Source organism: Somniosus microcephalus, chromosome 31, assembly GCF_052327205.1.
Source record: "Somniosus microcephalus isolate GS21.2 chromosome 31, FLI_Smic_1.0, whole genome shotgun sequence".
In the NCBI taxonomy this organism is placed as follows: Eukaryota; Metazoa; Chordata; class Chondrichthyes; order Squaliformes; family Somniosidae; genus Somniosus; species Somniosus microcephalus.
Genome location: NC_141017.1, coordinates 13,923,295 through 13,945,850, shown reverse-complemented (window position 1 = coordinate 13,945,850; position 22,556 = coordinate 13,923,295). Strand labels below are relative to the sequence as shown.

The 22,556-nt window shown below is 52.5% G+C and overlaps 1 protein-coding gene across 6 annotated transcripts in view; it reads left to right on the top strand.

Annotated features, from left to right (window-relative positions):
- Positions 1-22,556, top strand: part of colgalt1b (collagen beta(1-O)galactosyltransferase 1b) — a 110,001-nt gene that overhangs the window by 72,876 nt on the left and 14,569 nt on the right. For all 6 annotated transcript variants that reach the window (XM_085971547.1, XM_085971550.1, XM_085971551.1 and 3 more), the window contains 2 exons: positions 5,599-5,731; positions 14,653-14,780. In XM_085971547.1, coding sequence (XP_085827673.1) covers positions 5,599-5,731; positions 14,653-14,780 — 261 coding nt within the window. The remainder of the gene's footprint in view (positions 1-5,598; positions 5,732-14,652; positions 14,781-22,556) is intronic.

The following is a 22,556-nucleotide window of genomic DNA, read 5'->3' as shown; positions in this document are numbered from 1 at the left end:
CATCCTTCAGCTGTGGCTCAGTGAGTAGCACACTCACCTCTGAGTCAGAAGGTTGTGGGTTCAAGTCCCACTCCAGGGACTTGAGCACATAAAGCTAGGCTGACACTCCAGTGCAGTGCTGAGGGAGTGCTGCACTGTCGGAGGTGACGTCTTTCGGATGAGACGTTAAACCGAGGCCCCGTCTGCTCTCTCAGGTGGATGTAAAAGATCCCACGGCACGATTTGAAGAAGAGCAGGGGAGTTCTCCCCAGTGCCCTGGCTAACATTCATTCTTCAACCACCATCACTAAAATAGATTATATGGTCGTTTGTCTCATTGCTGTTTGTGGGATTTTGCTGTGCGCAAATTGGCTGCTGCATTTCCTACATTACAACAGTGACTACACATCAAAAGTATTTCATTGGCTGGAAAGCGCTTTGGGACGTCCTGAGGTCGTGAAAGGCGCTATAGAAATGCAAGTTCTTTCTTATTACTTAAACAGAAAGAAATTAATGTGTGTGGAACATTAAAGGGACCTGAGCGACAATAAATTGAAGCTATCGCAGCAATGCTCGGCAGCAGTGAGTAAAACAAATCAGATGTTGGGGTGTATTAAAAGGTCAATATTGTGCTGAAATAGTGAGGTTGTACTGGCCGCGCTAGATGTGCTCCTATCTAGCTATCCAGCAAGTTAAACACTCATTCAAAAATAATTCTTCTGAAGCCGGTTGCTGTTTTGAAGATTTACTTGAACAAATTTGTGAAACTGTAAACAAAGACAAAGTATGTTTTGTACATAAACTGAGTACTATACATTCGATATTACATAAGATATAAACATATTTACAACAGTAGAATAGACTAATTGTATAACTAACTAACATTTGGACTAACTTCTATAACTATCAAATATTAACCTTTTATAAACATAGTATTATCAAAATATTACTCTGACAATGTTGCTATTATGCTAAGGAACAAAGATACTCACAGATATTGCGCTTGGCCTAACATATGAAATCAGATTACATTGGATTGTAAATGGAACCTCTCATGGCAGATTCTCCATTACTCAAGTCAGGTTCTTCCTGGCAAAACTGCTTCCTGGGGTCAACAGGAAGAAAGGTAGGAAGATCAAATGACCTCTCACAGGAAGAAAGGAACAAAGGTCAAATGACCTCACACAGGAAGAAAGATCAGATGACCTTTCCAGCATACAAACTGTTAACACAATAACCACCACCAGAGGGTGCTATCTGCACACATAAATGTTCATTGGTTTAGAACAGAGGTTATCCTGCCACTTCATAAACCATAGGTGCGACTGCACTTAGAAGACTGTGTACCGTCCTGGTCAACGCGGTACAAAAAGGATAGTGCAGTTATTGAAAGGACACAGAAGATGGCAACCAGAATGATTGAGGGAATGAAGGGATAGGATTACAATGACATATTATGTAAATTGGGCATGCTCCCACTGGAAACGAGAAGTTGAGATGATACGATTTCTGTGTTTAGGATTCTAAAGGGACTAGGTAATGTCGACCATGACGAGCTTATCTCATCTTCTTCAGAACAGTAGACCTAGAGGACACGGCCAGCGCTTGGAGGGGGTTAAATTAATCTGCGGAAACAATGGGGGTGAATTTGCCAATGGGGGCGCGTTGGAGGCGGGACTGCTGCTTGTCGGGTTTTAGTCCGAAGTTGGAGCCTCCATCGACTTGTGGCCAACCCACGCTATTTTCCCTTGATTGACCTTGTTAAGCCCACCCAGCGGGCTTAGCCGGCCAATTAAGGGAAAGCCGGTGACAGAGAACGTCAGCGTATGACGTTTCATCTGTCAAAAAATTTTGACAGATGAATTGTCATCGTTTGAGAAGCTGTCAAACACTGACTTTCTCTACAACAAAAAGAAAATACTGCAGATGCTGGAAATCTGAAATAAAAACAGAAAATGCTGGAGAAACTCAGCAGGTCAGGCAGCATCTGTGAAGAGAGAAACAGAGTTAACGTTTCAGGTCGATGACCCTTCGTCAAACACTGACATTCTCTGTTGTTTGGTGAGTTCTTGTACCCAAGACTCACCAAACCTATTTCCTGCGCAGAAAGCAGATGGCTGTTGCATCGGAGAATGTAACAGCCATTCTGTCATCTCTGCCGTGGAGATGCCGGAGCCTCCAGGTCCCCAACGATTGAAGCCTGCAGGAAGAAACAAAGGTAAGGAAACTTTTTCTAACACTTTTCACTCACCTCACATACTCACCTCTCCACACTTGCACCCATCACTCACCTCCACAGCACACTTTTGGACCCGTCTCACCCCCGCAGACCCACTGCTCGCCTCGCTGAGCCTAGCGGGGTTGCCCGACGTCGGGAAGCCCGCATCTCTGTTGGAAAAATGGGGATGATCCTCTTAACTGCCTGTTAACTACCTGTTAACAGGTAGTTCTGCCTGTTAATTTTCCAGGCCAGTCCCGCCTCCCCAGGGCTGGCAATATTTCAGTGAGCGAGTGGTCAATCTATGGAACAGGCTTCCTAGGGAGACGGTGGAAGCAGTTAGTGTTGATTCATTCAAATTCAAATTAGATAGATTTGTTTCATTTTGGGACACTACATGACTAATTTGAGAGATGACGTGTGGTGAGTGTAGCGTGCTTGGGAGGAACAGGTGACTTTGGACCTCTGATTCTCAAAGCTCTCCACCACTGGGGGTTTTCCTCGCCTCGTGTCTGGGTCTGTTGTAGACTCATTGATAGAGATTGATCGCTGTGATTAGTGAACAACTCCATGATCGTTGTATCGTGCAACTACCAGGATGGTAGAAGGTGAACTAGATGGGCCGTGGTCTTTTTCCGTCTAGCCAATCTTGTGTCCCTTCACTTTCCACGTCCTTCTCCAAGGACCATCAGTACTCTAGTACAGCTACAATAATAGTGACGATGCATAAGAGATGGTGCAAAGATGATGGCCATCACCTGCATTCAAAGGCAGCTTACAGTAAGCACTGTGCTCCTCACACAGCGTAATATCTCCAGGCACCTTCCAAAGGAGCGATGTGGACATCGATCAGGAAGTGAAAGAGTTTGTGGGTGGGAGACCAGGGTGCTATAGAAGGGTTGGGTATTTAGGAGGCCCTTGAAGGTGAGGGGAGTGTTGAAGAGGAGACAGAGTGGCTTTGAAAAAGGGTGGGGGTATAGTGGTTGAAGAGTGGCCTCCCGTGGTGGCGCAGAAAGCAAGCAGTACTCCAGGGACCCGAGGGTAGGATGTTAGGCCGTCGGGTGGAATGAGGATGAAGAAGACGAAGACCTTGGAATCAATTCATTGGGGACAGGGAGGTAGAAGAGTTGGAGGGCAAGTGTGACGGACGTGTGGAGCTCTTGATTAGCTGGTTTTGCGGAGATGGAGGAGTTGACTCGGCGAGTGTTTGAGAAACTTGTTGTCAAGGTGATGAAGGTGTCGTTCAGGGTTTCACGAGCGGTGGTGGTGTAAGTGTGCTGTGTTCTGGAGGCGCAGGAAGGAGATCTTCGCAACAGGGGTTTAAGGCTGAGGTTGGGGCTGAGCAGGGTGCTGAGGTGCATTGCCAGATTTGGCCTGAGCAGACAGCCAGGGAGGCTGATGGAGTTGGATCCAGAGCCATACAGACACCAGCAAGATGCTCGACGTTGAGCTGTAGGAAACTTTATGGCCCTTGAGGGTGTTCAGTCAGTTTTTACACCCAGACCCCATGAGAATTTAGTTGGAAAATTGGAACGCTCTCACACTACACCGCAATAATCAAACCCAATGATATAAAAGATGTGATTTTGGTTTAGCTACAAGTACCACACTGATGAATTCCGGTCGATCCATGGGCTGTCGGCGTCTGTACCAGCTCATCCCAGTTGTTCTGATTGGTGATACCATTAATATTGCCCTCTCAGTGTCTCTGTTTCTCATTGGCTGGGTGTCCTGGGCTCCCTCCCCACTCCGTGTACATTTCAACCTGGCAAATCAGGCGACACATCTATTGGGCTGTTGACCCACATTCGGTCACAGCCTGGCGGCTGTGATGTTGACAGCTTTTTATAGTGTTGAGTTTGTGGCTGGCAAAATCCGACAAATGGTTAAAAAAAAATACAGAATGGACTTAGAAACATAGAAGATAGGAGCAGGAGTAGGCCATTCGGCCCCTCGAGCCTGCTCCGCTATTCAATGAGATCATGGCTGATCATCCAAATTCAGTACCTTGTCCCTGCCTTCTCCCCATACCCCTTGATCCCTTTAGCCTTAAGAAATATATCCAACACTTTCTTGAATATATTTAATGAACTGGCCTCCACCACCCTCTGTGGCAGAGAATTCCACAGGTTCACCACTCTGGGTGAAGAAATTCCTCCTCATTTCAGTCCTAAATGGCCTACCCCTTATCCTTAGACTATGACCCCTGGTTCTGGACTCCCCGGCCATCAGAAACATCCTTCCTGCATCTAGTCTGTCCAGGCCTGACAGAATTTTATAGGTTTCGATGAGATCCCCTCTCAATCTTCTAAACTCCAGTGAGTATAAGCCCAATCGACACAATCTCTCCTCATACGTCATTCCTGCCATCACTTCATATTCTAACAGTCTATGGGGTGATTCCAAGTTAGGGAATCACTGCCTATGCATTACATTCTCTATTATACACGGCTATTATTTCCTAACAATCAGTTGCAGCTTATCCGTCTGCCTTGCCGAGCTTTTTAAACTCATGGGGACCCATTGGTGCAACCATGGGAAGCGGGGGAAAGGGAGGGTGGGAATAGAGACAAGAGAGAATGGGGGGCACTCAAGCTGGGTAAGTGGGGTTGATTTATGAGAATGGGATGGGCTTGTCGGAGCCTAATCTTTTTGTATTCTTGAAAAGTATTCTGTTAAATAAGAACATGAGAAATAGGAGCAGGAGTCGGCCATTCGGCCCTTCGAGCCTGCTCCGCCATTCAATAAGATCATGGCTGATCTACCTCAACTCCACCTTCCTGCACTATCCCCATAGTCCTTGGTTCCCTTAGTATCCAAACATTTATCGCTCTCTGCCTTGAATATACTCAACGACTGAGCCTCCACAGCCCTCTGGGGTAGAGAATTCCAAAGATTCACCACCCTCTCAGTGAAGAAATTTCTCCTCCTCTCAGCCCTAAATGGCCGACCCCTTATTCTGAGACTGTGACCCCTGGTTCTAGACTCCCCAGCCAGGGGAAACATCCTCTCAACAAATACCCTGTCAAGCCCTGTAAGAATTTTATACTTTTCAAGGAGATCACCTCTCATTCTTCTAAACTCTAGAGAATATAGGCCTAGTCTACTCAATCTCACCTCATAGGACAATCCCCCCATCCCAAGAATCAGTCTGGTGAACCTTCGTTGCACTCCCTCTATGGCAAGTACATCCTTCCTTGGGTAAGGAGACCAAAACTATACACGATACTCCAGGTGTGGTCTCACCAAGGCCCTATATAATTGCAGTAAGACTTCCTTACTCTTGTAATAAAGGCCATTTGCTTTCCTAATTGCTTGCTGTACCTGCATGTTGTGTGCTGCTCGTTCCTCACCTGTCTCCCGAAATGGGCTAATACTTTTCCCATGAATCTTCCCAACAGAGCTTTCAACAGCAGCCAGTTAAAGGCGCTTGGAATCACCATGTTGGCGGATTATCAGGACCCTTACTCGGGGCGGCCCTTGACCAAGGGGGAACTGGGCTGTTTTCTCAGTCACTACAACGTCTGGAAGGAGGTAAGGAGCCCCCGTGTTAGGTGAGGGCCTGTGGGAGTTGGGTTCACCGAGCCGCACTGGCCTGTGTAACAGACAGTAATAGGGGGAGTGACGCCAAGACATTAATCCCAAGTCGCGTACCGCACGGTATTTGTTCTGATACAGCGAGTGTTGAAGCATCGACATTGTCGACTACTGTCGTTCCAGGGCTGAGAATTAGTGCTAAGATATCGACTGAAGTTCTTCGGTAATTTGCTCAATATCTCAACACTATAAAATGGCAATTTTTAATATATAGACATAAGTTGTCTGGGAGTTCTCCCAATCCTGTTTTGTAACTTGAGCGGAAGATCAACATAAGCCCCGGAGAAACGTCGTAAACGGGAGAACCCTTTATAAATCACTGGTTAGGCCTCAGCTGGAGTATTCCGTCCAATTCTGGGAAAGAAAGAAAGACTTGCATTTATATAGCGCCTTTCACGACCACCGGACGTCTCAAAGCGCTTTACAGCCAATGACGTACTTTTGGAGTGTAGTCCCTGTTGTAATGTGGGAAACGTGGCAGCCAATTTGCACACAGCAAACTCCCACAAACAGCAATAAGAAAATGACCAGAGAATCTGTTTTTGTTATGTTGGTTGAGGGATAAATATTGGCCAGGACACCGGGGATAACTCCCGTGCTCTTCTTCGAAATAGTGCCATGGGATCTTTTACGCCCACCTGAGAGAGCAGACTTGATTTAACGTCTCATCCGAAGGACGGCACCTCCGACAGTGCAGCACTCCCTCAGCACTGCACTGGAGTGTCAGCCTAGCTTTATGTGCTCGAGTCCCTGGAGTGGGACTTGAACCCACAACCTTCTGACTCAGAGGCGAGTCGTGCTACCGACTGAGCCACAGCTGACACTTTAGGAAGGATGTCAAGGCCTTGGAGAGGGTGCGGAGGAGATTTACCAGAATGGTACCAGGGATGAGGGACTTCAGTTGTGTGGAGAGACTGGAGAAGCTGGGGTTGTTCTCCTTAGAGCAGAGAAGGTTAAGAGATTTGATAGAGGTGTTCAAAATTATGAAGGGTTTTGATAGAGTAAATAAAGAGAAACTGTTTCCAGTGGCAGGAGGGTTGGTAACCAGAGGACACAGATTTAAGGTAATTGGCAAAAGAAACAGAGGGGGAGATGAGACCTTTTTTTATGCAGTGAGTTGTGATCTGGAAAACATGGCCTGAAAGGGCGGTGGAAGCAGATTCAGTCGTAACTTTTAAAGGGAATTGGATAAATACTTGAAGAGGCAACATTTGCAGGACTGTGGGGAAAGAGCGTTGGGGGGGGGGGCGGGGGGGTGGAGGGACTCATTGGACAGCTCTTTCAAAGAACCGGCACAATCGGCACAATGGCCGCCTCCTGTGCTGTAAGAAGATTCTACGGCCTAGAAATTCGTCGCGGGCGGTACCGGATCGGCCGCCCATTATACGCAGTGTCTGATAATCAGTTCCGTTGACTGCAATGGAACTGAATTCTCGCCCCTTCTCTTACTTCTAGCAATTGTCTCTGCTCGTCTCCTACTGCCTTCCCTTTCTATCATCTTTCTACTTTTTTCTCTCTCAATGTGTTTCTCCTTTTTCTTTTTCCTTGCATCTTTCTCTCTCGCTCTTTTTTTTTTCTCTCGCACCCTTTCTTTCTTTCTCTCTCTTTTTACCTCTCAGCTCCTCAGAGACCTGGATCCACGTATGGGGACTCTGATCCTTTCGTAGCCGCAGATATGATCTTTTATCTCGCTGGGTGCGAAGGACGAAGTGGCGAGACCAGGGCGTGGGTCTGGGAGGGAGCGAGTTTAAAGTGAGACACTTGGGTATTAAACTTGGCTATGGGAATAGATAAAGGCCTGGCACAGTACTGGGTCCCTGGGAGAACAGCAGAGCAAAACGGGACATCATAATTGGAATAGAAACCCTGTAAAATAACGATCAGAGAAGGTTGAGGGAATTTACCCAGTAGCAATAAAGTAGACAGCACTTTAACATTCAGCATTTAGTCGGATTCATTTTATTCCAAATGTTTTAACTGCTTTTAGTTGGAAAATTTGGGGGCGATGTTAACCAGCAGAAATCTGGTGGGTGGGCAGTTAAAATCGCCCTGGCTCCTAGCTGTCCGAAAGCCGCCATGATCGCAACATTTGCAATTTTAACCTGCGCTCCTGAGCAGGCAGCAAGGACAGGCGCCCGGAGCCAACGGGGTCCTTCTTTACAGGTGCAGGTTGCGGCTCGATGACATCATTGAGAACCGACTGTAATTTTAACTCAGGCCTGAGCGGGGAATCCACCTGGAGTTAAAATCGGGGGTAACAACAGAAAATGCTGGAAATACTCAGCAGGCCAGGCAGCATCCGTGGAGAGAGAAACAGAGTTAACGTTTCAGGTCTGGGACCCTTCATCAGAACTGGAAAAAGCTGGAGATGTAACATATTAAGCAGGTGCAGAGACAGGGGGGGCGGGGGGAGGGGAGGAAGGAATTGAAGGAACATACTGTGCTTATGTAAGAGGCAGGAAAGATTAAAGGGCTGGATTTTCATTGAGGAGGCGGGACTACAACTTTCGGGGTTGTAGTCCCGCCTCCATCGAGTTGTAGCCAACCCACGCGATTTTGACTTGATTGACCTTGTTGAGCCCGCCCAATTAAGGGCCACCTGGCAACAGGTAACGTCACAGATTGATATTTCATCTGTCAAGAACTTTTGACAGATGAAATATCAGCGTTTCACAGCTGTTTGAAGCTGTCAAACACGGACAATCTGTACTCTAAGTTACTTCCTTCCTCTCAGGATGATTTAGAGATCTCTCCGGAACAGAAAGCTGAATGCTGCAATTTTTGACAGATCGCGGTCATTCTGCTTTCTGTGCCGGTGAGATGAGGGACTCCCGAGACCTGAAGGAAGGAAGGCTGTAAAGGTAAGTAAAGGTAAGTAAAACTTCTTTAAACACTTTACACACACCAAACTCACTTACCTCTGCACTCATGCACCCATCACTCACCTGAACACCGGACATCTCGACCCCTCCAAACCCTTCAGCCCGACGGCCCGCCTCGCTAACTTGGCGTGGTTTGGAGCCGTCGGGAATCCCACACTTCAAGAATGAAAATAGGGATTAGGCTAAAAACTGCCTGTTAACCACCTGTTAACAGGCAGTTAATTGGCACTAATCCCCTTCCCGCCTTGGGGATGCGGGTCCCAGTGCGGGTCGGGTACCCGCCTCCTTTGAAACTGGCATGGGGGCGGGATGGGTTCAGGCCCCCCGATTTCGGGATTTTAACCCCCCACACGCCTTCAATCCCGCCTCCACGGCCCAATGAAAATCCTGCCCAAAATGTTGCAAATGAGAATGGCAAAATCATATGCAGGAGATGCAACACATGCCCTTTTACCTCCTCCCTTCCCACTGTCCAGAATATTTCCAGCATTTTCTGTTGTTATTTCAGATTTCCAATATCCACAGTATTTTGCTATTGTGTTAAAATTGGGGGCCTAAGTTTCAATGCAAGAAAAAAATGACCACTAAGATACACTCACAGGTCCTCGCCCTTTTGCACCACACCTCCCTATATGCACATTTCTTTTAGCTGATTGACTTAATTTTCATATTCGTTAAACAGCAACAAATCACAACAGAACAGTAAGCAGGGTAGCGATCAGCAAACAGGAATGAAATTTACCAATCGGCAAGTTCAAAACCGTCAGCAGCAGCTTCCAATAAAAGAACAGAGAGACTGAACCAATCGAAGCAGCACTGTCAGAGGGGCAGTACTGAGGGAGCGCTGCACTGTCAGAGGGACAGTACTGAGGGAGCGTTGCACTGTCGGAGGGGCAGTACTGAGGGAGCGCCGCACTGTCAGAGGGACAGTACTGAGGGAGCACGCACTGTCGGAGGGGCAGTACTGAGGGAGCGCTGCACTGTCGGAGGGGCAGTACTGAGGGAGCGCCGCACTGTCAGAGGGGCAGTACTGAGGGAGCGCCGCACTGTCGGAGGGGCAGTACTGAGAGAGCGCTGCACTGTCGGAGGGGCAGTACTGAGGGAGCGCTGCCCTGTCGGAGGGGCAGTACTGAGGGAGCGCCGCACTGTCAGAGGGACAGTACTGAGGGAGTGTTGCACTGTCGGAGGGGCAGTACTGAGGGAGCGTTGCACTGTCGGAGGGGCAGTACTGAGGGAGCGTTGCACTGTCGGAGGGGCAGTACTGAGGGAGCACGCACTGTCGGAGGGGCCGTACTGAGGGAACGCTGCACTGTCAGAGGGACAGTACTGAGGGAGCGCCGCACTGTCGGAGGGGCAGTACTGAGGGAGCGTTGCACTGTCGGAGGGGCAGTACTGAGGGAGCGCTGCCCTGTCGGAGGGGCAGTACTGAGGGAGCGCTGCACTGTCGGAGGGGCAGTACTGAGAGAGCGCCGCACTGCCGGAGGGGCAGTACTGAGGGAACACTGCACCTCGGAGGGGTAGTGCTGAGGGAGTTTTGCACTGTTCGAGAGGCAGTACTGAGGGAGCGCTGCACTGTCAGGGGCAGTACTGAGGGAGCGCTGCACTGTCGGAGGGGCAGTACTGAGGGAATGCTGCACTGTCAGAGGGGCAATACTGAGGGAGCGCTGCATTGTCGGAGGGGCAGTACTGTAGGAGTGCTGTGCTGTCGGAGGGGCAGTACTGAGGGTGCGCTGCACTGTCGGAGGGGCAGTACTGAGGGAGCACTGTCGGAGGGACAGTACTGTTAACATAAGAATTAAGAGCAGGAGTAGGCCATACGGCCCCTCGAGCCTGCTCCACCATTCAATAAGATCATGGCCGATCTTTGACCTCAACTCCACTTTCCCGCCCGATCTCCATATCCCTTGATTCCCCTAGAGTCCAAAAATCCATCGATCTCAGCCTTGAATATACTCAATGACTCAGCATTCACAGCCCTCTGGGGCAGAGAATTCCAAAGATTCACAACCCTCTGAGTGAAGAAATTCCTCCGCATCTCAGTCTTAAATGGCCTCCCCCTTATCCTGAGACTATGCCCCCTAGTTCTAGACTCTCCAGCCAGGGGGAAACAACCTCTCACCATCTACCCTGTCAATCCCCCTCAGAATCTTGTATGTTTCAATGAGATCACCTCTCATTCTTCTAAACTCCAGAGAGTATCGGCCCATTCTACACAATCTCTCCTCATAGGACAGCCCTCTCATCCCAGGGATCAATCTAGTGAACCTTCGTTGCACCGTCTTTAAGGCAAGTATATCCTTCCATAAATAAGGAGACCAAAACTGTGCACAGTACTCCAGGTGTGGTCTCACCAAGCCCCTGTACAATTGTAGCAAGACTTCCTTACTCTTATACTCCAACATCCTTGCAATAAAGGCCAACATGTACTAGGGCAGCACTGAGGGAGCGCAGCACTGTCGGAGGGGCAGAACTGAGGGAGCGCTGCACTGTCGGGGGCAATACGCAGGGAGCGCTGCACTGTTGGATGGGCAGTACTGAGGGAGTGCCGCACTGTCAGAGGGGCAGTACTGAGAGAACGCTGCACCTCGGAGGGGCAGTGCTGAGGGAGTGCCGCACTGTTCAAGAGGCAGTACTGAGGGAGCGCTGCACTGTCGGAGGGGCAGTACTGAGGAAATGCTGCACTTTCAGAGAGGCAGTACTGATGGAGCGCTGCACTGTCGGAGCAGCAGTGCTGAGGGAGCGTTGCACTGTCGGAGGGGCAATACGCAGGGAGTGCTGCGCTGTCGGATGGACAGTACTGAGAGAGCACTGCACTGTCGGAGGGGCAGTACTGAGAGAGTGCTGCGCTGTTGTAGGGACAGTACTGAGGGAGCGCTGCGCTGTCGGAGGGGCAGTACTGAGGGAGCGCCGCACTGTCGGAGGAGCAGTACTGAGGGAGCGCTGCACTGCCAGAGGGGCAGTACTAAGGGGGCGCTGCACTGTCAGAGGGGCAATACTGAAGGAGTGCTGTGCTGTCGGAGAGGCAGCACTGAGGGAGTGCTGCACTGTCGGAGTGGCAGTACTGAGGGAGCGCTGCACTGTCGGAGGGGCAGTACTGAGGGAGCGTTGCACTGTCGGGCTCTGTCTGGCCTCTCAGGTGAACGTAAAAGATCCCTTGTCAGTATTCGAAGTAGAGCAGGAGGTTCTCCTCAATGTCCTGGCTAATATTTATCCCTCAACTAACATCACTAAAACAGATGATCTAATTGCTGTTTGTTGGAGATTGCTGTGTGAAAATTGGCTGCCGTGTTTTCTACATTACAGTAGTGACTTCATTGGCTGTAAAGTGCTATGAGACGTCCTGAAGTTGTGTAAAGTGCTATATAAATGCAAGTCTTAACTCCAGTCTTTTATACTGGTACCTCCCTCACAGGCTGGGGTAGAGTTTACCTGGGAGCACAGTGGGTGGAGTGACCATCTCACAGCCTCAAATACAGCACCATTGAATTCTCAAACGTTTCCTGGGGCAGTTTGGGCCTCTCTGCTGCTAACTGCCGTGAAACATGCCGTTAGTGTAGAAAATTGCCCAACACCTTGCAGTACAGTGACAGCTTCTCAGTGACCTGGCACCCCACCGAGTGCCCACTCCCCCTGGGGCACGAGTCCCACCGAGTGCTCACCATCGACTCTCCCTGGGGTACAAGTCTCACCATCGACTCTCACTGGAGTACGGGTCCCACCGTCGACTCTCCCTGGGGTACGGGTCCCACCGAGTGCTCACCATTGACTCTCCCTGGGGTACAAGTCTCACCATCGACTCTCACTGGAGTACGGGTCCCACCATCGACTCTCCCTGGGGCACGGGTCCCACCATCGACTCTCCCTGGGGCACGGGTCCCACCATCGACTCTCCCTGGGGCACGGGTCCCACCATCGACTCTCCCTGGGGTACGGGTCCCACCTTCGACTCTCCCTGGGGTACGGGTCTCACTATCGACTCTCCCTGGGGTACGGGTCCCACCGTTGACTCTCCCTGGTGTACGGGTCCCACCATTGACCCTTGTGGTACGGGTCCCACCGTCGATTCTCCCTGGGGTACGGGTCCCACCGCTGACTCTCCCTGGGGTACGGGTCCCACCGTCGACTCTCCCTGGGGTACGGGTCCCACCATCGACTCTCCCTGGGGTACGGGTCCCACCGTTGACTCTCCCTGGGGTACGGGTCCCACCGTTGACTCTCCCTGGGGTACGGGTCCCACCGTTGACTCTCCCTGGGGTACGGGTCCCACCGTTGACTCTCCCTGGTGTACGGGTCCCACCGGCGACTCTCCCTGGGGTACGGGTCCCACCGTTGACTCTCCCTGGGGTAAGGGTCCCACCATCGACTCTCCCTGGGGTATGGGTCCCACCGTTGACTCTTGGGGTACGAGTCCCACCGTCAACTCTCCCTGGGGTACGGGTCCCACCGTCGACTCTCCCTGGGGTACGGGTCCCACCGTTGACTCTCCCTGGGGTACGGGTCCCACCGTTGACTCTCCCTGGGGTACGGGTCCCACCGTTGACTCTCCCTGGGGTACGGGTCCCACCGTTGACTCTCCCTGGTGTACGGGTCCCACCGGCGACTCTCCCTGGGGTACGGGTCCCACCGTTGACTCTCCCTGGGGTAAGGGTCCCACCATCGACTCTCCCTGGGGTATGGGTCCCACCGTTGACTCTTGGGGTACGAGTCCCACCGTCAACTCTCCCTGGGGTACGGGTCCCACCGTCGACTCTCCCTGGGGTACGGGTCCCACCGTTGACTCTCCCTGGGGTACGGGTCCCACCGTCGACTCTCCCTGGGGTACGGGTCTCACCGTTGACTCTCCCTGGGGTACGGGTCCCACCGTCGACTCTCCCTGGGGTACGGGTCCCACTGTTGACTCTCCCTGGGGTACGGGTCCCACCGTCGACTCTCCCTGGGGTACGGGTCCCACTATCGACTCTCCCTGGGGTACGAGTCCCACTGTTGACTCTCCCTGGGGTACGGGTCCCACCGTCGACTCTCCCTGGGGTACGGGTCCCACCGTCGACTCTCCCTGGGGTACAGGTGCCACCGTTGACTCTCCCTGGGGTACGGGTCCCACCGTCGACTCTCCCTGGGGTACGGGTCCCACTGTTGACTCTCCCTGGGGTACGGGTCCCACCGTCGACTCTCCCTGGGGTACGGGTCCCACTATCGACTCTCCCTGGGGTACGGGTCCCACTGTTGACTCTCCCTGGGGTACGGGTCCCACCGTCGACTCTCCCTGGGGTACGGGTCCCACCGTCGACTCTCCCTGGGGTACAGGTGCCACCGTTGACTCTCCCTGGGGTACGGGTCACACCGTCGACTCTCCCTGGGGTACAGGTGCCACCGTCGACTCTCCCTGGGGTACGGGTCCCACCGTCGACTCTCCCTGGGGTACGGGTCCCACCGTCGACTCTCCCTGGGGTACGGGTCCCACCGTCGACTCTCCCTGGTGTACGGGTCCCACCGTCGACTCTCCCTGGGGTACGGGTCCCACCGTTGACTCTCCCTGGGGTACGGGTCCCACCGTCGACTCTCTCTGGGGTACGGGTCCAACCATCGACTCTCCCTGGGGTACGGGTCCCACCATCGACTCTCCCTGGGGTACAGGTCCCACCGTCGACTCTCTCTGGGGTACGGGTCCAACCATCGACTCTCTCTGGGGTACGGGTTCAACCATCGACTCTCCCTGGGGTACGGGTCCCACCGTCGACTCTCCCTGGGGTACGGGTCCCACCGTCGACTCTCCCTGGGGTACGGGTCCCACCGTCGACTCTCCCTGGGGTACAGGTCCCACCGTTGACTCTTGGGGTACGGGTCCCAAGGGTGCTGGCCTGGGTCCCCAATAGAGAACCCCCTGCAGTCGGGGCATCTCCTAACTTGTTGCTGTGTTTTGTTTCCCTTTGGGGTGGGGCCTGGTATTTCTCACTCTCTTCCTCTGTTTATCCGCAGATTGTTGAACGAGGACTGCAGAAGTCGGTGGTGTTTGAAGACGATCTAAGGTTTGAGATCTTCTTCAAGCGAAGACTGAGGTATCTGATGAAGGAAGCGGAGAAGGCTGAACTCGACTGGGATCTGATGTGAGTGAGAAAACCCTCGTCTGCCTCTTCTTTCCCTTTGACCTGCTTTTATATTGCGCTCCATGCCACACTAGTGCCGCCTGCACCAGACACCACGGTAACCCTGCCAGAGTCGCTGTGGCTGGTGGATAGGAATGCCCAGTTAAAGGGTGTCTCCCATACCGGCATTAGCAAATCTGGCAAACTTACTGTGGTGCAGCTGCTGGCACACACGGTATAAAAGCAGCTCTCGGGTGTCAGCGGTGGCTCAGTGGGTAGCACAGAAGGCTGTGGAGGCCAAGTCACTGAATATATTTAAGAAGGAGATACAGTAGATAGATTTCTAGACCCAAAAGGCATCAAGGGGTATGGGGAGAGAGCGGGAATGTGGTATTGAGATAGAGGATCAGCCATGATCATATTGAATGGCGGAGCAGGCTCGAAAGGCCTACTCCTGCTCCTATTTTTCTATGTTTCTATGCTAGCACTCTCTCGCCCCTGAGTCAGAAGGTTATGGGTTCAAGTCCCACTCCAGAGACTTGAGCACATAATCTAGGCTGACACTCCCAGTGCAGTGCTGAGGGAGTGCCGCACTGTCGGAGGTGCCGTCTTTCGGATGAGTCATTAAACCGAGGCCCCGTCTGCTCTCTCAGGTGGACGTAAAAGATCCCATGGCACTATTTTGAAGAAGAGCCGGGGGTGTTATACCGGGTGTCCTGGGGCCAATATTTATCCCTCAATCAACATCACTAAAAAACAGATTATCTGGTCGTTATCACATTGCTGTTTGTGGGAGCTTGCTGTGCGCAAATTGGCTGTCGCTTTTCCTACATTACAACAGTGACTACATTTCAAAAAGTACTTCATTGGCTGTAAAGCGCTTTGGGACGTCCGGTGGTCGTGAAAGGCGCGATAGGAATGCAAGTCTTTCTTTTAGGGGCTACTTAACACCATTGTGGGATCACTTTCACTCAAAAGACTGCAGTGATTCAGAAAGAAGGCCCACCACCACCACCACCACCTGCTCAGGGCAATAAATGCAGCTTTGCCAGCGATGCCCAGGTCCAAACTCTGGCCCGTGAGCTATTTCTGCCCTCAATCCCCAAATTACAGCTGGACTTGTCTGTTGATTCTGTTAATAGCCGTGTGGTCGGTTTGGCATAATTAGGGTGTGTTTACATTTTCTACACCAAAATAAGCACAGCTGGAGTATATTTTCAGACAATAATTGAGGCCTCAGTTAAACCACGAATGAGAGACCTGGGCTTCACTCACCCAGACCTGCTGCCTGCCTTCCACTGTATTCTGATAAATATTTCAGTGTGGTCGCATTCAAAGTCGGGTGAAATCTCCTCGTGCAAGATTAGATAGACACTCGGTGACATGAATCAGTCATTCATGAAAGAAAGACTTATGAAATAATACAGAGCGGCCTGCGGGTGGCGCTGTCCAGGGAGAGTATAAATACTCGGGCACGGGGCCAGCTTGCGCAGGACATTCTTAACAGGAACTAGTGAAGGACACAACTAGACCGCCATGTTGTAAAACAGTTGATTAAAGCTTTGTTTAACGCTTAGACCAAGTGCCTAGTAGTTTTCTTATGTCACTCGGTCACAGTCATGTGAATCTGCTCCACGCAAGAGCGATATACCCCATTACACAGAGGTGTCAGCCATGGCTCAGTGGGCAGCTCTCTCTCTCGCCTCGGAGTCAGAAGGTTGTGGGTTCAAGTCCCACTCCAGAGACTTGAGCACAAAAATCCAGGCTAACGCACCCAGTGCCAGTACAGGAAACTTTCGAATAACCGGAAATGTCGGTTAACCGGCAAAATTCAGGAGTAGGTTCAGGTAACTTTTATTACTTGCCTTCCTCCATCTGTTGCTGTGCAAGGGTGTGGTTGCAGCTGTTGCTAAGCTACAGAGACGCTTGCAACTTGTGGCCATTGTTCTGAAGCTGTTGCTAAGCAACAGTGTTTGTTGCTTTATACGGAGCTCTCAGCTCCGTATCTTTTACTATAGCGTTCGGTTATCCGGAATTTTTGATGAACCGGCACCACATCGGTCCCGTCCGTGTAGGATTAAAAAAAAAGCTTCCTGTACTCGGGGAGAGCTGCCCTGTCGGAGGTGTTGTTTTTCCGATGAGACACAAAACCGAGGCCCCGTCTGCCCCCTCAGGTGGACGTGAAAGATCCCACTGCACTATTCAAAGAAGAGCAGGGGAGTTCTCCCCGATTTATCCCCCAACCAACAGCTAAAAAGCAGATTATCCAGTCATTTATTTCATTGTTAACGTTGCGGGTCAGTGACCTTCGTCAGAACGTGCTGACGAAAGGTCATCGATCTGAAACGCTAACTTTCTTCCTCTCCCCACAGATGCTGCCTGACCTGCTGAGTATTTCCAGCATGTTCTGTGTTTATTTCAGATTTCCAGCATCCGCAGTATTTTGCTTTTGCCTTTATTTCATTGCTGTTTGTGGGAGCTTGCTGTGCGCAAATTAGCTGCCGCGTTTCCTACATTACAACAGTGACCACACTTCAAAAATACTTCATTGGCTGTAAAGCGCTTTGGGACGTCCTGAGGTCATGAAAGGCGCTATAGAAATGTAAGACTTTCTTTCTTTACTGTCTAATGCAGTCACTTTGGATTTGGGAGCAAGGTATGGTATTTAAGAACTACAGGTACCTGCAGTAATCAAATGCTGTAGGAGAGACTTAGAGGAGACTTCATTGAAAATTACACCCTATTCGCTGAATTACCCCAACACAAGACTTCAGCCTTGCCCATTGTCTACAGTCGTTTCAGGAGGGGAGGTGGGGGGGTCCATCTTCAGTCATTCAGGTCATTGAGTTGCCTTCTGCCCCTCCTGTTAATTGTTTGCCTATTCATGCTCAGGTAGACACGCCCACAGGTAACCACAGCTCAGGTAGACGGGCCCACAGGTAACCACAGCTCAGGTAGACACGCCCACAGGTAACCACAGCTCAGGTAGACGGGCCCACAGGTAACCACAGCTCAGGTAGACGCGCCCACAGGTAACCACAGCTCAGGTAGACGGGCCCACAGGTAACCACAGCTCAGGTAGACAGGCCCACAGGTAACCACAGCTCAGGTAGACGGGCCCACAGGTAACCACAGCTCAGGTAGACGGGCCCACAGGTAACCAGAGCTCAGGTAGACGGGCCCACAGGTAACCACAGCTCAGGTAGACGGGCCCACAGGTAACCACAGCTCAGGTAGACGGGCCCACAGGTAACCACAGCTCAGGTGGACGGGCCTACAGGTAACCACAGCTCAGGTAGACGGGCCCACAGGTAACCACAGCTCAGGTAGACGGGCCCACAGGTAACCACAGCTCAGGTAGACGCGCCCACAGGTAACCACAGCTCAGGTAGACGGGCCCACAGGTAACCAGAGCTCAGGTAGACGGGCCCACAGGTAACCACAGCTCGGGTAGACACGCCCACAGGTAACCACAGCTCAGGTAGACGGGCCCACAGGTAACCACAGCTCAGGTAGACGGGCCCACAGGTAACCACAGCTCAGGTAGACGGGCCCACAGGTAACCACAGCTCAGGTAGACACGCCCACAGGTAACCACAGCTCAGGTAGACGGGCCCACAGGTAACCACAGCTCAGGTAGACACGCCCACAGGCAACCACAGCTGCTGAGCAGAGTCCAGATCCTGGTGGCTTCTGTGAATGGTGGTCAGATTCATATTGAAGACCTCCAGAAGTATGACCAGAGTGGATGTTTCACTTACTTGGCAATTCCTGTCTCCTTCAGTGGGCAGTTGAGATCACCAGGCCAGTAGATCTCCAGAGGGTCATTCAAAGCCTCCCCATCAGCATGTAGACTATTGAGAGCAGGACCCCCCTGGATAGGAGGTGGGGCAAGATGTTGATCTTCTGCCTGAGGCCGGTTTTTCAAAGCCAAGTTCCAAAGGCGCTCAATGCGTAGGCTCAAAGCCTCAACCGCAGGGACCCAGAGCAGAACCGTTCTTGGGAAAGTCGCCCTGCAGGGTATTAATCCTGGATTTCCCTGCAAGGGTCCAACCAGGTTTGGAAGGTGATGCGCTATCAATTACTCATAAAAGACTGAGAGTTAAGAGAGTAACTAAAGGCTTTTATTAACAAAAGAATGAAGGTCTGCCTCGAGTGGTCGACCGGTCCTGGAATACAAAGGGCTGGGGAGCAGTCACCTTTATACTAGGACTTGTGGGAGGAGTCAGCCGAGGCATGTCCAGGCATGTACACAGTGGAATACAAACAGTGGTTTACCACATTCACCCCTTGTTTAAAATTGAGTCCGGCGGGGTGAAGTGTATTAAAAGTTAGTGTATTGGAGACTCTCCGGAGGTCTTGTCTGCCGCTGTGATCGGCGTGGCGACGGCAGGGGTAGTGGAACTTCCGGCGTCGAGTCCTGCGTAGGCTGTGGCATAGGCGTGTCGTCCTCGTAGATGTCGAGCGGGTCGCGGGGCCCAGGCCTGCCGTCTGCTGGGGCTGGATATCGGGTCGTGGGGGGGGGGTGGTAGTGAGTAGTGGGTTACTGCGGCCCCCGAGGGTGCAAGGTCTCTTATGGAGACTGTGTCCTCCCGCCCGTCCGGGTATGCAATGTAAGCATACTGGGGGTTGGCGTGGAGGAGGTCGACCCTCTCGACCAGGGGGTCCGTTTTATGGGTCCTCACGTGTCTTCTCAGTAGGACCGGCCCTGGGGACGTCAGCTATGGCGGTAGCGATGTCCCCGATGTGGACTTCCTTGGGAAGACAAACATTTTCTCATGAGGGGTGGCGTTAGTGGCAGTGCAGAGCAGTGACCGAATAGGGTGGAGCGCATCGGGGAGCACATCCTGCCAGCGGGAGGTTGGAAGGCCCCTAGACTTTAAGGCTAGCAGGGCGGCCTTCCAAACTGTCGCATTTTCTCTTTCCACCTGTCCGTTCCCCCGGGGGTTGTAACTGGTGGTCCTGCTTGTGGCAATACCCCTAGTTAGCAGGTACTGACGGAGTTCGTCGCTCATAAACGATGAGCCCTGGTCGCTATGGATATAGCTGGGGAAACCGAACAGGGTGAAGAGGTCGTTCAGACATTTAATGACCGTGGCACTGGTCATGTCCGGGCAGGGGATGGCGAACGGGAAACGGGAGTACTCATCAATAATATTGAGGAAGTACACATTGCGGTCGGAGGAGGGGAGAGGCCCTTTAAAATCAACGCTCAGGCGCTCGAAGGGGCGAGTGGCTTTTATCAGGTAGGCCCTGTCTGGTCTATAAAAGTGCGGTTTGCACTCAGCGCAGACTTGGCAGTTCCTGGTCATGGTCCTGACCTCCTCAATAGAGTAAGGCAGGTTGCGGGCCTTGATGAAGTGGAAGAACCTGGTGACCCCCGGGTGGCAGAGGTCATTGTGGAGGGCCCGCAGTCTATCGATCTGCGCGCTGGCGCAGGTGCCACGCGATAGCGCATCCGGGGGTTCATTGAGCTTCCCGGGCCGGTACAAGATCTCGTAATTGTAGGTGGAAAGTTCGATTCTCCACCTCAAGATCTTGTCATTTTTGATTTTGCCCCTCTGCTTGTTGTTAAACATGAAAGCAACTGAACGCTGGTCAGTGAGCAGGGTAAATCGTTTTCCGGCCAGGTAGTGCCTCCAATGACGCACAGCCTCCACAATCGCCTGGGCCTCCTTCTCAACAGCGGAGTGTCTGGTCTCCGGGCCTTGGAGGGTTCGTGAAAAGAAGGCCACTGGTCTCCCCGCCTGATTGAGGGTAGCGGCCAGGGCAAAGTCGGACGCGTCGCTTTCCACCTGGAAGGGGATGGATTCGTCCACTGCGTGCATGGTGGCTTTGGCAATGTCCTCCTTGATACGGTGGAAGGCTAAGCGGGCCTCTGCCGTCAAGGGAAAAGAGGTGGACTTGATCAGCGGACGGGCCTTGTCCGCATAGTAGGGGACCCACTGGGCGTAATAGGAGAAAAACCCTAGGCACCTCTTCAAGGCCTTGAGGCAGTGGGGCAGTGGGAGTTCCATAAGGGGACGCATCCGGTCGGGGTCGGGGCCGATGACTCCGTGTTCCACAACACAGCCAAGGATGGCGAGGCGGTTTGTACGGAATATGCACTTCTCCTTGTTATATGTCAGGTTCAGGAGTTGGGCGGTGCGGAGGAATTTTTCGAGGTTTGCGTCATGGTCCTGCAAGTCACGGCCGCAGATGGTCACATTGTCCAGATATGGGAAAGTGGCCTGCAACGCATTTTGATCTACCATCCGGTCCATCTCCCTTTGGAAGACGGAGACCCCGTTGGTGACGCCAAAGGGAACCCTAAGGAAGTGGTAGAGGCGGCCGTTTGCCTCAAAGGAAGTATACTGGCGGTCCTCAGGGCGGATAGGGAGCTGGTGGTACGCTGATTTCAGGTCAATGGTCGAGAAGACGCAGTACTGCGCGATCTGGTTGACCATATCAGCTATGCGGGGGAGTGGGTAGGCGTCCAGCAGGGTGTAGCGATTTATTGTCTGGCTGTAGTCGATGACCAGGCGCTGCTTCTCGCCGGTCTTAACGACCACAACCTGGGCTCGCCAGGGGCTGGTGCTGCCCTCAATAATCCCTTCCTTCAGGAGCCGCTCCACTTCGGTTTTAATGAAAACCCTGTCCCCGGCACTGTATCGCCTGCTCTTTGTGGCGATGGGCTTACAGTCGGGGGTGAGGTTAGCAAACAGTGGGGGGGGGGGGTGACTCTGAGTGTGGAGAGGTTGCACCTGGTACACGGCGGGCAATTTGGAAGCTGCTGGCTGCGGACTGTGAGTGGGGGTAGGGGTCCACCGTACGCCATCGTAACACTTTTAAGGTGGCACTGAAAATCTAACCCCAGCAGGACCAGAAGTTTAAAATGATCGTACACAGTCCCGTCTACTACGAGTGTCACCACGCAGTAGCCGCCGATGTCCGCCGACTGGGACTCGGAGGCCATAGAAATCCGCTGGTGCGCAGGCAGGACTGGGAGAGAGCAACGCCGCGCCGTGTCGGGGTGGATGAAGCTCTCCGTGCTCCCAGAGTCAAAAAGGCAGATTGTATCGTGACCATTTACCTTAATGTCCATTGTGGAACTGGCCAGCTGGTGCGGTCTCGCTTGGTCCAGTGTAACGGATGCCAGCGTAGGGGTCGGTGTGTCGCTGCGGGTATCAGATGAGGCGGTGTTGGGGGCCTGCTGCGTTCCGGCTGTCGTCCAAGATGGCGGCGTCCATGATCCCCATGTGGCTGGAGGCGTCCAAAATGGCTGCTGTACCGGTGGTTCGCACATGGCCGGGGAGGCCCAAGATGGCGGCCCGCATGGCCCACACGCGGCGCTGCTGGGGTTCGGGGTGGCTTTGGCCCTGCAGACGCTAGCGTAGTGTCCCTTCTTCCCGCAGCCCGAGCAGATCGCGTTTTTCGCCGGGCAGCGCGCTCTGGGGTGTTTTGCCTGGCCACAGAAGTAGCATTTCTGGCCTTGGGGCACTGCTGTCTGGCCTTGGGACACTGCTGCGGTAGTTGGGCCGTTGCTGGGGTGTGGCTGGGGTGGCACGGCGCTATGAGGCGGCCCTACCGTGTCCCAGGCTGTCATTCCCCGCGGCGTCCACGGTGCAGAGGAGTAGGCATCCATGCCCCGGTAGGCTGCATCCAATGATAGTGCGAGTTCAGAGGCCTTGTTGAGGTCGAGGTCACTCTGCTCCAACAGTCGCTGTCGGGTGTAATTGGACCTGTGGCCCGCTACATAAGTGTCCCGGATAAGTTCCTCTGTGTACACGGCGGCCTTTACATCCTTACAACCACAGG